General features: G+C 47.5%; 1 protein-coding gene across 1 annotated transcript; it reads right to left on the reverse strand.

Moving 5' to 3' along the window:
• Positions 1 to 2,090: 2,090 nt before the first annotated feature.
• On the reverse strand, positions 2,091 to 3,771 carry LOC109742109 (E3 ubiquitin-protein ligase RING1-like). Its single transcript, XM_020301186.4, has one exon. The coding sequence runs from the start codon at positions 3,162 to 3,164 to the stop codon at positions 2,202 to 2,204; it is 963 nt and encodes a 320-aa protein (XP_020156775.1). The 5' UTR covers positions 3,165 to 3,771; the 3' UTR covers positions 2,091 to 2,201.
• Between the last annotated feature and the right edge of the window lie 12,458 nt (positions 3,772 to 16,229).

Raw genomic sequence — 16,229 nt, forward strand, 5'->3', positions numbered from 1 at the left:
CATGGAACCCATAATGAATGTTGGCCTGCAAAGGCTGACTCCTGATTCGAATGCGAGGGTCCGGACTGGTGGTGTGCTATGGAAGGGCTAAGAGAGCATGTGGAGCTGAAAGATCTAGCAACAATTTTGGTCGTGGGTCTTCGTAAACTATGGTTCAAATGCAACACAAGCGTGTTCGACAACAAGTCTTCCTCCATCCGACAGTGGTAAATCTGGCTGTTGAGGAACTACACCTATAGCAGAAGGCATGGAGACTAAAGGCAGGCGTGTGTGAGGAGTAGATGTATTGTGTTGTGGATGTGGGTGTGGTTTCGGTTGGGCTCAAGAGCTTGTTGTTGCCCACAAAATCCTTGTAATTAAAGGAAAAATTTTGTTTTTGCCACTCTAGATTTTGCCAATTTTCCTTATGCCACTCTATATTTTGACATTTCACTTTTCTCACTCTTAGTTTTTGACAATTATCACAATTGTCATACTGTGACAAAAGCAAAATTTTCAGAGTGGCAATTGTGATACATTGTCAAAAGCTAAGAGTGGCAAAAATAAAATAAAATTATTTTGCTTTTGCCACGGAATGACAATTGTGATAATTGTCAAAAGCTAAGAGTGACAAAAGTGAAATGTCAAAATGTAGAGTGGCATAAGAAAATTGACAAAATGTAGAGTGGCAAAAATGAAAAAAAAATTGCTTTTGCCACAGAATGGCAATTGTGATAACTGTTAAAAGCGAAGAGTGACAAAAGTGGGATGTCAAAATCTAGAGTGGCATAATATTTTTTGGCAAATTCTAGAGTGGCAGAAACAAAATTTTCCCGTATTGAAACTCTTCCCTTCTTAATGGAAATGACAAGCAACATGTTGTTGCTTGTTCTTGAAAATAAATGTTCTCCGTGCCATGGATCGAATCGATGCTAGTGGCCAACCATGCATCACACAACAGTTTATCCTCCCTCATCTTGGAACTGTCTTCTCTACCCCTCTTCTTTAGATCGGTCGGCCATTCCACCGAATCAAGGTCATCATCGCTGTCCTTCTATAGCTACACGGTGTGCGAGTCCGGTTGTTGGGTGTACGTACCCGGCCGCGTGCCAAGTTTGATGTACATACCCGGCTGCTGGGCATGCACCCCTGGCTCCGAATCATCCACTTGTCCATCCTCGTAGCAACATCCGTTGTGGATCATCTCCATCATCCGCATTTTCGCAATGTCACACGACGGCTCGCCCGGTTGAGACTTACCGGTGAACAGAGAGCGGACACCGAGCTGATCCACGCCAGATGTCCGTGATCGAACAAGCTGAGGCGATGGCGAGTCGACAAAATGGAGCGGGTCCACGCTGGCGTTGACACAATATTGCACTACCCTACGGCGAAGGCTGGAGACTGCTATTGTCGCCCAAACTGCTCAGTGGCGTAGAAGTAGGGCGGCTGATATTGCTCCGGCCAGTGTGGCGTGTGCATGTACAGCGGCGGCGCCACACGTCCCTGCCCCACCTGGCAACTACACCCCGACCCCGCCCGCCAGCTCCGTCACCCTTCTTTTTGCGGCCGCCTCATCCTTTGCCTTCTTTTTGAGGCAGCGGGCTTGTCATGTCGCCGAGTTATCTTCCGAGCGACCACCTTCTCTGGGTCCTCCACCTGCGCGCAACTCTTTGTGCGGGTCCATGCGGTGGCGGGAGCGAAAAGGACGAGAATTGGGGTGGAGTGCGGCGACGATCGGAAAGGAGAGGGTGGAGAATGGAAGGGTTTTGACGCGGAGACAATGCATACCAGTCAAAATGTGGGCTCCGCCTACATTGTAGGTGGGCGGGAGGTGTTCGGGCCCTACGTGGCGGATGCCCGGGCTCCCGCAAAGCCTTTGATTTACTTCCGGTTTGCGAAAAAAAGGACACGCGGGCTGGTTTGCAGACAAATACATGACCTAGTTGAATGGCTTACAACGTTCAGACAATTGGGTCCGACGTATGCGTGCGATTTAAGGGCCGTAAGTGCTCGCATCGGAGATGGATTACTTTCTCCCCTTGGGTTTTCTGTTCCGAATAATGATATGCACCGATGGGAGCATGTTCATGAAATTGAATCACTGAAGCTTTAGCTCTGTACATAATTTTTTGTCTGATCATGCGTGGTGCACGTGAAACCTGGGTTTTCTTTTCCGAATAAATGATATGCACACGTGACAGTCTCCAATGTGCCATTTCTCAAACGAGAAAGGAGACAAAGAAAAAGCACGCAGCGACGAGAACAAACGACTGAAGAATCGTGGCGCCACGACTGACATTGCCGCCGGTGTCATCGGCGTCGGCTTCCGTCCCACGCTGCCGAGATCCATTATCCCAGCCGCCCACGTCCGGTTCCCCCAGCGTTAGCAGCCAAGCCAGTGGCCCCCAGCCGGCAAGCAGCTGCCACGGCGGAACCGTCTCCTCGCCTCCGTCGCCTGCGCCCGCGCCATCGGGAGATTCATCACCGGCCGGCATTGGCAGCTCCTGCCGGCAGACAGGGCAGGAGTTGTGGAGCCGGAGCCACGGCACGATGCAGTCGGAGTGGTAGGCGTGCTTGCACGGCAGCTCGCGCGCGGTCTCGCCGAGCTCGAACTCATCCTTGCACACGGGGCACTGCGAGCCGTCCGCCATGTGCTCCGGCGAGACGTGCACCGTGGGGAGCGAGTCGATCGCCGACGCCGGCGCGGGCGGCGGGCCGGGGCGGTCGTTCTGCGTCAGACCATCGATGAGCGCGTTCAGGTTGGGGCCGGTGAAGAACCCCGCCGGGTCGATGCCGGTTGCCGGTGGACCGGCATCGGCACCGCCCAAGCCGCCGTGCGTTCCCGGGGCCGGCGGCGGGGACGGGACGCGGCGGAGACGTGGGCCTGGCGTGTCGGCCGCGTCGTCGTCGTCCTCGCCCCTGTATATGACCCAGTGGCGGGGGGCGCCCTCGTACGGGAACAACGGCGGCGGCTGGAAGAGCCGCTCGGTCGGCGCGTGCACGGGCTCGCGCGGCACGGGGAGTTCGATCTCGTGGAGGAAGCGGCCGAGGCAGCGCGGGCAGAAGACGTCGGAGGTCGGGGACGACACCGTGCGCAGCGCGCGGCGGCACACGTAGCACCAGTACAGGCGCCACCTCCTGCGCTGCCGCCGACGGGCGCCGTTCGCGCCGGGCTCTGACATGGCAGATGGCCGGTGGAGAGCTCGCTCGCGGGTTCCCCCGCTGTGCCTGCCGACAGAGGCTGCGTGCACCCACGAGGATGTGATGTGATCGAGGCAGGGGTCATGTAGGGTGATGGTGGATGCATGGCACGACTTGGCGGGAAGGAATGGCGTTCGCGGGAAGATGGATACAGAATACGGTTCTGGCTTGTGAGGTGGTATGTCAAGTGACGCACGTTTACCTTCACTTCCTTGTCATGCTTGCAAGTTGCAAGCCGCGAGCAACCGGCGGCGCAAAAGCTAACTGCGTGCCAACCCCGGGCTACAAGGCAACCAGTTGCAATCGGTAGCACTTTACAACACACAAGTGCTGTGCGAGAGTGTTCTTTGCTCCGATTAATGCAGGAATCAAATTGTTTGATATGGAGTAGTTTTGAATTCATGTATAGTAACTTCTTTTAAAATTTCAGACAATTTGCATTTCTTGGTGTCAGCTATCTCTTGACACCGTCGAAACAAAACACTAGGGTATAGAAGGTGACTAGAAGCAAACACGCGCGTTCTCTTTTATCTCAAGTTATTTCCAATAAACTGAATCACCATGGGCCATGAACTGTATGTTCAGTGATCTGCATACGATTGACAAAATGATGCAAATATTTAATGTATGGGAGAAATATCCGAGGAAGGAGCACAATAGTTTATATTCCACCCATTGAGCGGTACATGATTTATGAAAATATTTCAATAGATGAACTGCAAGGGGATCAATAATACATATTTGCCAAAAACACTCGATATATCCACCTCACAACATAAATTGGTTACACAACCAAGAAAGTCTCGTTGACACTTGTGTCATATTGTCCACTTCACAGGCCCAGACAGCTAGCCGAGACCGATTTCAACTATAGAAATCATGTTGGCAAGCATACTTCCCAGTCCGATTTAAAAAGAAGAGTTCAAAAGGAGTTCTGTAAAGAAGATTTCGAAAAAGAAGAGAGTGAGAATTTCTTCTTCCTGGCATGGGCGTGATGCATGACCACGAAATATTTCAGAAATCTTATATGCTAGTTATTCTTTGAATACAAATTTGCATTGATATGATTTCCCAAAAAAATATTAACTGATCAGTATATCATGTAAAAGAAGTCAAATATACTCCAGAATATGCAAAACTATGCGAGAACATAAATCCACAAAAAAGTGTTTACAGGTAAGAATCATAAGACAAAAAATTATATTTAGAAAGTCCGCAGAATCAACATGAGAACAACGCGAAGGGTAACTGGAGCTTGGAACAATATTGAAACCTGAAGCATGTTAAGGCCAAGAAGAAAATTTTGGAAGGATAATAATTACTAAATGAATGATGAAATTCAGTTCTGCCAGGAATTACTTGCTACCATCTTTTTCTTAAAATGGTAGGGACATGCAATGTTCACAAGAACATTACTTGGATCAGAAAATTTTCAATAGCTTACAGAATAAGTTGAATGTTAATTCAGACAGATACAAAATTTTGCACATAAAGTATACGAAACTAATTGAACCGAGCATATAATTTTTCAAGTAACCGGTTAGTATTGATTGAGCATAGAGTTCATCAATCAGCATTGTGAATTTGTGAGCATGGTTAAAAGAAGAAACTTGTTCACTGGATATTAATGGATAACATTGCTCTACACAATAACAGAAAAAGCAAGAGATTGGTAGTTCAGAATGTCATCATGGAATAACCAATAATCCTAAATCCTACTTAGCTTCAACAAACATTACATAATACTCCCGCCGTCCAAAAATAATGGTCTCAACTTTGTACTAACTTTACCACAGGATTTCAGAATTTCACATCAAAATGAACAAATTGGTAGAGATAAACTTTACCTTCTTTGTAGTAGCAAAGCCGCAAATTAAATATAAAGTACTTACAGCATAATATAGAAAAGAGTAGTTCTGAAAGTGCTAGTTATCGACTAGAGGAGGGGGGGTGAATAGGCGATTTTTATGGAAGTCTTCAAAACACGAGGTCTTTGAAGACAAACAGTAGAAATGAACCTATTGATATGCAGTGGAAGATAGACTACACTAGACAAACCAAAGTCAAGTAAGCAAAGTAGTGAAAGTACGAAGGCTATCAGCAGCTAGGTAGTATGGATCAGGATGGAAGGCAGAATGAAGCCAAAGATCAGGATGGAAGGCAGAATGAAGCCAAACAGTAAACAGTCTTCACACAGTGAAGTCAATCAAATCAGACAAGCAAGCAATGACTTCATGAAGACAAACTGAAATGTAAAGGGAAGTGGGAGATGGAACCAGTTGCTTGGTGAAGACAGGGATTTGGTAGACCAGTTCCAGTTGCTGTGACAACTGTACGTCTGGTTAGGGAGGCTGAGATTTAACTCAGAAGACCGCGTCTTCACCTTATTCCCCTTGAGCTAAGGACACCCAGTCCTCGTCGAATCACTCTGGTAAGTCTTCAAGGTAGACTTCCAAACCTTCACAGACTTCGTTCACCGGCGATCCACAATGACTCTTGGATGCTCAGAACGCGACGCCTAACCGGCTGGAGGATTCACAGTCCTCAAGTGTAACAAGTCTTCAGGTCATGCAGACAGAAAGACTTCAGTGATGCCAAACACTCTTTGGCTCTGGGTGTTTTGGGCTTTGCCCTCGCAAGGATCTCTCTCTCTCTCTCTCAAATGATTCGGAGGTGGGTTGCTCTCAAACGACAAAAGCCGTGCACTAACTCTGAGCAGCCACCTATTTATGGTGTAGGGGGTGGGCTATTTATAGCCAGGAGGCAACCCGACCTGATATGTCTGAAATGACCCTGGGTCACTAAGGAACCGACACGTGTCCAACGGTCGGATTTCAAACACACGCGGCAGCTTTACTTGGGCTACAAGCAAAGCTAACTCATCTAGCTCTGGATAACATTTGCTCTCATTGTCTTCGCTCAAAGAGATAGGATTTTGGTTGAGCATCACACCAGTCACTCTGACTTTGTTCACTTGGACCCCACTTAACAGTACGGTGGTTCCTATGACTCAACAAAGAAGAAAAGGAAACTACAAAACAACTATGTCTTCGCACTCCATAGTCTTCAAGTGAATTTCTTCACATGTCATAATCTTCATTGTGAATGTCTTCACGAACCACCATTGTCTTCAATGTCTTCACACATTTTTAGGGGTCATCTCTGGTAGGTAAGCCGAATCAATAAGGGGCTACTATCTGTGTTATCCTGCAATTCTCACAAACACCTTAGTCCCTCAACCAAGTTTGTCATCAATACTCCAAAACCAACTAGGGGTGGCACTAGATGCACTTACAATCTCCCCCTTTTTGGTGATTGGTGACAAACTGGTTGAAGTTTTCAACGGGGATAAAAGTATGTGAAAGTTAAGGATTAAGACATTATCTTCGTATGTTGCAGGAGGCTCTCCCTGAAGATGTGCATATAAGTAGTTTGCTTTTGAATGCAAATGCACATGGCAGGTTTTACTTTTTGGAGATCCTCTTCAACATACGAAGACAATTCTTCATGCATATATATAAGAATAACGAAGATAATGACATGCATAATGAGAAATGGGCGTCTGCGGAATGACTTCATGCGGAATTTATCATCGCGTCACAAAGTAGCAGCAAAAGTAGCAGACGACCATCAAGTTTAAGTGTTACAACTCAAAAGCCAAATAGTTTCAAAACGAGAGTTGTAAGAACTTAGCAAAAATAATGCAACCACCCATATGGACCCGCTTGAAGACTATCAACCTCATATGCTTCTCCCCCTTTCGTCAGTAATGACCAAAAAGGTTTGAAGACATAGAGGATCTACTCATTCCCAGTTGGAGTAGAAGATGGAGCAGGGTCGACATTGGAGTTTGGTGGTGCAGACGAGCCTGACGCAGAATCGTGGTGCGGTGCAGCCAAGCTTGGTGAAGTGGCGTCGTCTTCTTCATCGACGAATCTCGCAACAACAGTTGCAGCCGAAGACGAATGTTCAGAATCTTCAATAGAGGGTGTGCGACGCCAGCTTGCAGTTTGTGGAGGCCTGGAGTAAAACTTGAAGCTCTCTGTGAAGCCATCTTCGCAAAGATCTTCTTCAGGGCAGAGCAATGTGAGGCTCTTCCAGGACCGCCGACAGGCTTCATGTGCAATAAATGAGTTTTTGGTGGCCAAGTTGCAAATGCGATTAACATCCACCAAGAGACTATGCATCTGACCCTTCAGCCAGTCATGATGCCTATCCTGCTTTTGATGTAAAGACACCAGAAGCTCACAGTCGTTGAGGACACGAGAACGCTTCTGAGGCCTTTGAGCAATTGTGCTAGCAGTGGCTTCAGTGTTTGCACGGTGTGGCACTCGCAAGTTTCCAGCCAGAGGATAAGCAGGGGTTGCAGCATTTGGCACATGAATCCCTTCAATAGGCTGCGTGAAGCTTTGGAATTCTGCATTCTGAAGGTGGAGTGGCTTCTTTGCTGGCTCGGGGTAGATGGCTTCAATGGACATATCAACATCAGGCAGAAAGACAATATGGTTGCGCGCTGAAGGCTGATAGTCAATGGTTGAATGAAGCTTAATCAAGCGCATCACCCATGGAGCATAAAATTTCAGGCCAAACAGATCAATCCCAAAAGCAGCAAGTTGTCGGACGATGGTGAATCTGATGCCATTGGTGATATAGAATACCAAAGTCTCCATGGCGCCTTCAAGTTTAGCTTCAGAAGAATTTCCTTTGATAGGCCAGAGAGTACGCCTCAGAATATGGTACACTATTCGTGGCAAGTACTCAAGGTCCTTCACAAAGAATTCCTTTGGGTATTCGGCGTCTTGGGGCAATGGCTTCATCATGCTCAGCATTTGTCTCATGTTGGGCTCTGGCTTCTGGAAAATGCTTTGCAGCTCGTTCTGATGAAGCTGACAACCAGGTTCGTACAACTCACCTGCAGTGGGCAGGAAAGTAAGCTCGATGACATCCCGAGCTTGGCTTCGTGATGAATATCTCCTGTCATCCACTCAAGGATCCAAGTCTTCGGATCCCTGTTGTAGGCTCGAATGTGTAGTGTAGCATAGAACTGCAGCAGAAGCTCTTCGTTCCAATGTTCCTTGTCAGTCACAAAAGGCTTCAACGTCCCTAAAGCAGTCAAGGGCTTCCTCAAGGCATGGTAGCCTAGCCATAGCATCACAATACAGACACTTATGTGGAAAAATCCGGTCCTGGTTGTATAAGATGCATGAGTAATAGCTTCGCTGCTGATGACTCCAAAACCTGTCAGAGGAGATCTTGGGCTTCGGGTAAGGGTTCTTGGCGCTGTCAAAGAATGTATTGTGCTCTCTAAAGTTGAGCATGCTGAAAGAGCCCTGTGTTGTTGCAACACTTGGAAGTCTTGGCAGTCTAGGCTTTGGCTTCTGAACCTGAGGCCTCTGCTCCACATGATAATCATACTGCGGCCCGGGAGCTGTGGGTGGAACCATGATTGGCCATTTGACTGTGACAAGCTCACCACCATGATTGAATGCATGTTCCATGGTATGAGGCCTTAGGGGAGGAACATCATCATTGGAGATGATTGGTGGCACAGTGGTGTCAGTGGCAACATTGTCTTCGGGCTCCACAATCTCTTCAGCCATGACAGTGTCATTGGCTTCAGTAGTGTTGTTTGTGGCAACCTTAGGGTTTTCAACCTCCATCTGTTCAATGACAGGAGGGTCGGGCATGATCACATTCTCTTCAAGAATGATTGGATCACTGGCAGGGGGTGTGGCTTCTCTTTCTTCTCCTTTCTCTTCTTCTTTTCTTTCATCGACTGAGGCAGCCGGAATGTCTTCAGCGCATTTGGCTTCAGACTCAGAGGCAGATGCAGAAGGGGTGGCTTCAGGGAACACTTGACGTGCTACTGAGCTGTGGTGTTGCACATCCTCTTCTGGAATGCTTGACATGGAGACCTGAGGCCTGAGGCCTTTGCGAAGCCTGCGGAATGCCGGCGACGCCTTTGGAGAGGGAGTGGTCTGTTCCATGTAGTTGTCATCATCAAGCACCGGAGTGGTGACTTGAGGTGGCGGAGTACGTGGTGTCTCGTCTTGCAAAGGGGTGTCTTGTTGTTGCTGCTCAACCCATGAGTCATCTTGAGCAATTGGCGTCAATGGACGACCAATGCTAATAAGTTCACTGCTCGTGAGAGCAGGCAATGATACCGACTGGGGTTCCAGCCGAGGAAGGACTTCATCATCATGTACATTGTCTTCACGACCAATGTATTCAACTGCATTGGGGTCAACAGCTAGAATCTCTTCACTGTCAGGAGCCTCTGTGGAAGCAGGCTCATGAATCACCAGGCGACGCTCTTGGTTGGTAGAGGCAGGGTGACCAACAGAGATTGGTTCAACATTGAGGGGCTCTGGGGCAACAACACGCTCTTTCTTTGAAGACTTTGAAGCCCTTGTCTTCAACTTCTTTTTGGAGGAAGCACCATCAGAGGTGTCCTTGAGCTTGCTCTTCCTAGCTTCGGCTTCGGCTTGCCTTGTCTTTTTCAGCTCGGAAGCTGCTGAGGGGACCTTTGGCTTCGAGCCAGTCATGCTGGCAGGGAAGACAATGCTTGGTTATTCCTGTCGTTGAGCTTCGGGTATGGCTTCAGTAGACTTCTTCTTTTTCTTGGCAGCCATCTTGGGGTCGATGCCAGGACGCCCAAGAGCCTTTCTCTTTTCAGCTTCATTGTGCGCTTGCACACACTTCTGAGCATAGTACTTCATGCGCTCGCGTGAGCCTTTGGCTTCTTCACGCTTCTTGTGGAATTCTGCCTTGAGATCATGCAACATCTTTTTGAAGATTTGAACATCAGCAACACTGAGCTTTTCAACGTTCTTCTTGAAATGTGTTTTCTCATAATCAATCTTGTTCTTGAGCTCAACAATTCTCTGAGCCAGTGCAAGTTCATTTGCATTGGCTCCATGAAAGGTGACGCTGATGTCCACTGGCAGCTGTAGGTCATCAATGCTGATGCTTTGGTTCTCAAACCATTCATCGATGAAGTTGTTCAGAATATCAACATCAAAGAGAAGCAGATCACTAAAGATCTCAGCCTCTTGCTTGTTCTTGATCAACATCTCTAGAGCTTCATCACTGGATAGATCGATGGTGTTTTCCTCGTTGCACAGAACGGCAGCAGGAGTCAGGTCATGCCCTGAAATCTTCTTGGGCTTCTTGGTCTTCTTGGAGACACGAGACAAGTCTTCAGACTGCACACTGGGTTCAGGAGGTGTAGCCTTCAATGGCTTCACAGTCGAAGCTTTTGGTGCAACAGAGGGCTTTGAAGCTTTTGACTTCTTCTTCTGCTTCGGTGGTGCAGGTGCATCTTCAGAGTCTGCATCCTCAGTAGATTGTTCCACGGTGGCCCTCTGAGCAGCAATATGAGAGAGGAGCCCATCGAAACTATTGAAGGGGATGATGACATTGGGATTGGCTTCACGTGTGCCATCCTGTCGTGGAGCAGACAGACTAGGGTTGAAGTTGAGTCCGAGATCCTTCCTGTTCTTTGCAGCTGACTCCTTTGCAAACTGAAAGTTGCGCTTGAAGAGATTGTTGTCACGACACCATAGAAGAGACGATGGGTCGGCATTTTCTGGCTGAGGTCCTCTGATCCTGCAAGGATAGAAGCCTTGGGCAATAGCTTCAGGCTTGTACTTGGGTTGCAGATTCTTGTAAAGAATACTGCCCCACGGGCGCTTGATAGTATTCTTCTCAGCATATTCAGGAGTGACGAAATTGTACTTGAACCACTGTTCAGCCCAATATCTTCGGATCCACTGAATTCTGGTCTTGCGCTGATTGTAATTCTCCTCAGGATCTGTCTTGTACAGTTCAAACAGATCGAGAGGTAGATCCAGAGCAGTGTTTCCACGGTGCTGCCTGCCACCCTTCCTTGCAGATTTTTCAGTTGCCATAATATTTAGACAGAGAGGCTTCAAAACAGTGAAAGGCTTTCATCTACTTGTCAAACAAGAACTGGCTTTAGGAGAGTCAATATGATGCTGTAAGAATTCTGCAAATGGATGCAGACTATGAGAACCTAGGGATTCTCCCATGGACATGTACATGTGACAGCATTAGAGATGCGAGGGAAGGGAAAGAGGTCATATGCATTCTCAGAAGATTTTGAAGATAAATTAGTTTGAAGACATTGACCTCATAGTGCGAAGACATTCACTTATTTAAAGTGAGTTGGTTCCAAATTTGTACGAATCCATGAATAAGTAAAAGTGAGGAATCTAACTAGTTATGAAGCATAAGTGAACATGCTTTGCAGAATATGAGATTCAGAAAAAGAAAGATCCAGATTTGAAAGTGTAGAAACCACTTTTGGTTGAAGTGGATGGATTTGACAGATCGAAAAAGCTGTAGAAAGTGAGATTTATTTACTACGGACGAACTGCTAGACGAGGCGGAACGGATGCCGAGCAGTCCAATCTCCCGCGCCCTAACTTGGCGGCGGAAGACGCCTATGGCGGCGGCGGAGAAGACGAGGTCCGCGGCCGGCGTGAGGACGGCGTCGAAGAGCTCGCCGCAGCTAAGCGCTTTGTCTCCGGCGTCGACGCGAGCTAGCGGTGGCGCTAGGGTTTGTGTGAGTTGGCGAGGTGGAAGAGGAGATAATGACCGCGCTGGATGAGTATTTATAAGGTAAAGGGCTGCACAGCGCAATTACGCAGGTGCCCCTGGCGGTTCACATCTGATGGACACGTGGCATGCATGCAACTCACTGAAAGTTGTTCCATGTTCCCACGCACACCTGGTTTGTCGGGTGGTCATTCCAGCTTCTCCGGTATTCAGGCAAAAGAGATATAGCATTGAAAGCAGGTTTAAATGTGTGTCTCTTTATCTTCAACTGACAAGGATGCAGTGAAGACATTTGACACGTTTCAACAGAATGCATATGACTAGATAGACAGAATTGAGGAAGAAGCACAGAAGGGGTTAGCGTCCGATCACATTCACTTAGTTCAGAAAATGGCAAGTTTGAAGACATAGCTATAAGTCAATGCTGTAGAGGACAACACACACACACACACACACACATACATATATATATATATATATATATATATATATATATATATATATATATATATATATCAAAAAGGACCAAATCAACATTGCGAAGATAAACTTTGAGGACAAATCAATGTTGAAGACAAACCAAATGTGAAGATTATGCAGTCATGACGCCAAATGAAAATCTTCAGAAAAGTTTGGTGGTGGTATTACCCACCGTATAGGAAGTATTAGACTCAGACACGGCGCACAATTATCGTGGCGCTTCGAAGTCAAATTCCACGTTAATGTATTCACACTTAGAGTGTATGTCTTCATAGATTGAGATATACGTTACTTCGTGTGTTGCACATGTAAGTCATCAACATGCACAAGCGTTAGAATGTCTGTCCATTCATAGGACATTCGAGGATTCTAAGATATTTAGCTCACACCGCAACTTGCAAAACCTTTTCTCATCCAAGGGCTTTGTGAAGATATCTGCCAATTGCTCTTTAGTGTTGACGTGAATGATATCAATGTCTTCCTTCATGACATGATCTCTGAGAAAGTGATGGCGGATCTGAATGTGCTTTGTCTTCGAGTGCTGAACTGGATTGTTGGCAACCTTGATGGCGCTTTCATTGTCGCAGTAGAGTGGCACATGCTTCAGGTGGATGCCATAGTCCTTGAGAGTTTTCTTCATCCATAAAAGCTGAGCACAGCAAGATCCACCAGCAATGTATTCGGATTCAGCACTGGAGACTGATACACAGTTCTGCTTCTTTGAAGACCAACAGACAAGAGATCGTCCAAGAACGGGACATGTGCCTGATGTGGACTTGCGATCAACCTTGTCACCAGCATAATCAGCATCTGAGAATCCAACTAGATCAAACTCTGAGCCCTTGGGATATGATAATCCTAGTGTTGGGGTGTAAGCCAAATATCTAAGAATCCGCTTCACAGCTAAGTGATGCGATTCCTTTGGTGCCGCTTGGAATCGGGCACACATGCAAACGCTAAGCATTATATCAGGCCTAGATGCACATAAGTAGAGTAGAACCAATCATGGAGTGGTATACCTTTTGACCGAACTGTTTACCATTGTCGTCGGGGCCCAATTGGCCTTTGGTTGGCATTGGCGTCGTTTACCCTTTGCAGTCTTGCATTCCAAACTTCTTCAGGCAATCTTTGAGGGATTTTTCTTGTGATATGAAGATGCCATTTCTCTGCTGACGGATTTGAAGACCAAGGAAGAAGATGGAGCAGGGACGACATTGGAGTTTGGTGGTGCAGACGGGCCTGATGCAGAATCGTGGTGCGGTGCAGCCAAGGTTGGTGAAGTGGCGTCATCTTCTTCATCGACGACTCTCGCAACAATAGTTGCAGCCGAAGATGAATGTTCAGAATCTTCAATAGAGGGTGTGCGACGCCAGCTTGCAGTTTGTGGAGGCCTGGAGTCAAACTTGAAGCTCTCTGTGAAGCCATCTTTGCGAAGATCTTCTTCAGGGCAGAGCAATGTGAGGATCTTCCAGGACCGCCGACAGGCTTCATGTGCAAAAAATGAGTTATTGGTGCCAAGTTGTGAATGCCATTAACATCCACCAAGAGACTCTGCATCTGATGCTTCAGCTAGTCATGATGCCTATCCTGCTTTTGATGTAAAGACACCAGAAGCTCACGATCGTTGAGGACACGAGAACGCTTCTGAGGCCTTTGAGCAATTGTGCTAGCAGTGGCTTTAGTGTTTGCATGGTGTGGCACTCGCAAGTTTCCAGCCAGTGGATAAGCAGGGGTTGCCGCATTTGGCACATGAATCCCTTCAATAGGCTGTGTGAAGCTTTGGATTTCTGCATTCTGAAGGTGGAGTGGCTTCTTTGCTGGCTCGGGGTAGATGGCTTCAATGGACATATCAACATCAGGCAGAAAGACAATATGGTTGCGCGCTGAAGGCTGATAGTCAATGGTTGAATGAAGCTTAATCAAGTGCATCACCCATGGAGCATAAAATTTCAGGCCAAACAGATCAATTCCAGAAGCAGCAAGTTCTCGGATGAAGAAATCCTGAGTGTTGAATCTGATGCCATTGATGATATAGAATACCAAAGTCTTCATGTCGCCTTCAAGTTTAGCTTCAGAAGAATTTCCTTTGATAGGCCAGAGAGTATGCCTCAGAATATGGTACACTGTTCGTGGCAAGTACTCAAGGTCCTTCACAAAGAATTCCTTTGGGTATTCTGCGCCTTGGGGCAATGGCTTCATCATGCTCAGCATTAGGCTCATGTTGGGCTCTAGCGTCTGGAAAATGCTTTGCAGCTCGTTCTGATGAAGCTGATAACCAGGTTCGTACAAGTCACCTGGTGTGGGTAGGGAAGTAAGCTTGATGACATCCCGAGCTTTGGCTTCGTGATGAATCTCTCCTGTCATCCACTCAAGGATCCAAGTCTTCGGATCCCTGTTGTAGCCTCGAATGTGTAGTGTAGCATAGAACTGCAGCGGAAGCTCTTCGTTCCAGTGTTCCTTGTCAGTCACAAAAGGCAGAAGCCCAACGTCCCTAAAGTAGTCAAGGGCTTCCTCAAGGCATGGCAGCCCAGCCATAGCATCACAATCCAGACGCTTATGTGAAAAAATCCGGTCCTGGTTGTAAATATGCATGAGTAATAGCTTCGCTGCTGATGGCTCCAAAACCTGCCAGGGGAGATCTTGGGCTTCGTGTAAGGGTTCTTGGCGTTGTCAAAGAATGTATTGTGCTCTCTGAAGCTGAGCATGCTGAAAGAGCCCTGTGTTGTTGCAGCACTTGTAAGTCTTGGCAGTCTAGGCTTTGGCTTCTGAACCTGAGGCCTCTGCTCCACATGATAATCATATTGCGGCCCGGGAGCAGTGGGTGGAACCATGATTGGCCATTTGACTGTGACAAGATCACCACCATGATTGAATGCATGTTCCATGGTATGAGGCCTTGGGGGAGGAACAACATCATTGGAGATGATTGGTGGCACAGTGGTGTCAGTGGCAGCATTGTCTTCGGGCTTCGCATTGTCTTCAGCCATGACAGAGTCATTGGCTTCAGTAGTGTTGTTTGTGGCAGCCTCAGTGTTTTCAACCTCCATCTGTTCAATGACAGGAGGGTCGGGCACGATCACATTCTCCTCAAGAATGACTGGATCATTGGCAGGGGGTGTGGCTTCTCTTTCTTCTCCTTTCTCTTCTTCTTTTCTTTTATTGGTTGATGCAGCCGGAATGTCTTCAGCAGATTTGGCTTCAGACTCAGAGGCAGGCGCAGAAGTGGTGGCTTCAGGGAACACTTGACATGCTACTGAGCTGTAGTGTTGCACATCCTCTTCTAGAATGCTTGACATGGAGACCTGAGGCCTTTGCGAAGCCTGCGGAATGCTGGCGGCGCCTTTGGAGAGGGAGTGGTCTATTCCATGTAGTTGTCATCGTCAAGCACCGGAGTGGTGACTTGAGGTGGTGGAGCACGTGGTGTCTCGTCTTGCAGAGGGGTGTCTTGTTGTTGCTGCTCAACCCATGAGTCATCTTGAGAAATTGGCGTCAATGGACGACCAATGCTAATAAGTTCACTGCTCGTGAGAGCAGGCCATGATACCGATTGGGGTTCAAGCTGAGGAAGGACTTCATCATCATGCACATTGTCTTGACGACCAATGTCTTCAACTGCGTTGGGGTCAACAGCTGGAATCTCTTCATTTTTAGGAGCCTCTATGGAAGCAGGCTCATGAATCACCAGGCAACGCTCTTGGTTGGTAGAGGCAGGGGGAGCAACAGAGATTGGTTCAACGTTGAGGGGCTCTGGCGCAGCAGCACACTCTTTCTTTGAAGACTTTGAAGCCTTTGTCTTCAATTTCTTTTTGGAGGGAGCACCATCAGAGGTGTCCTTCAGCTTCCTCTTCCTGGCTTCGGCTTCGGCTTGCCTTGTCTTTTTTAGCTGGGAAGCTGCTGAGGGGACCTTTGGCTTTGAGCCAGTCATGCTGGCAGGGAAGACAATGCTTGGTTGTTCCTGCCGTTGAGCTTCGGGTATGGCTTCAGCA

The sequence above is a fragment of the Aegilops tauschii genome, chromosome 7, assembly GCF_002575655.3.
Source record: "Aegilops tauschii subsp. strangulata cultivar AL8/78 chromosome 7, Aet v6.0, whole genome shotgun sequence".
In the NCBI taxonomy this organism is placed as follows: Eukaryota; Viridiplantae; Streptophyta; class Magnoliopsida; order Poales; family Poaceae; genus Aegilops; species Aegilops tauschii.

Excerpts from the sequence above, each read along its gene's own strand:
- LOC109742109 (XM_020301186.4), bottom strand. The coding sequence starts at position 3,164 with ATGTCAGAGCCCGGCGCGAACGGCGCCCGTCGGCGGCAGCGCAGGAGG.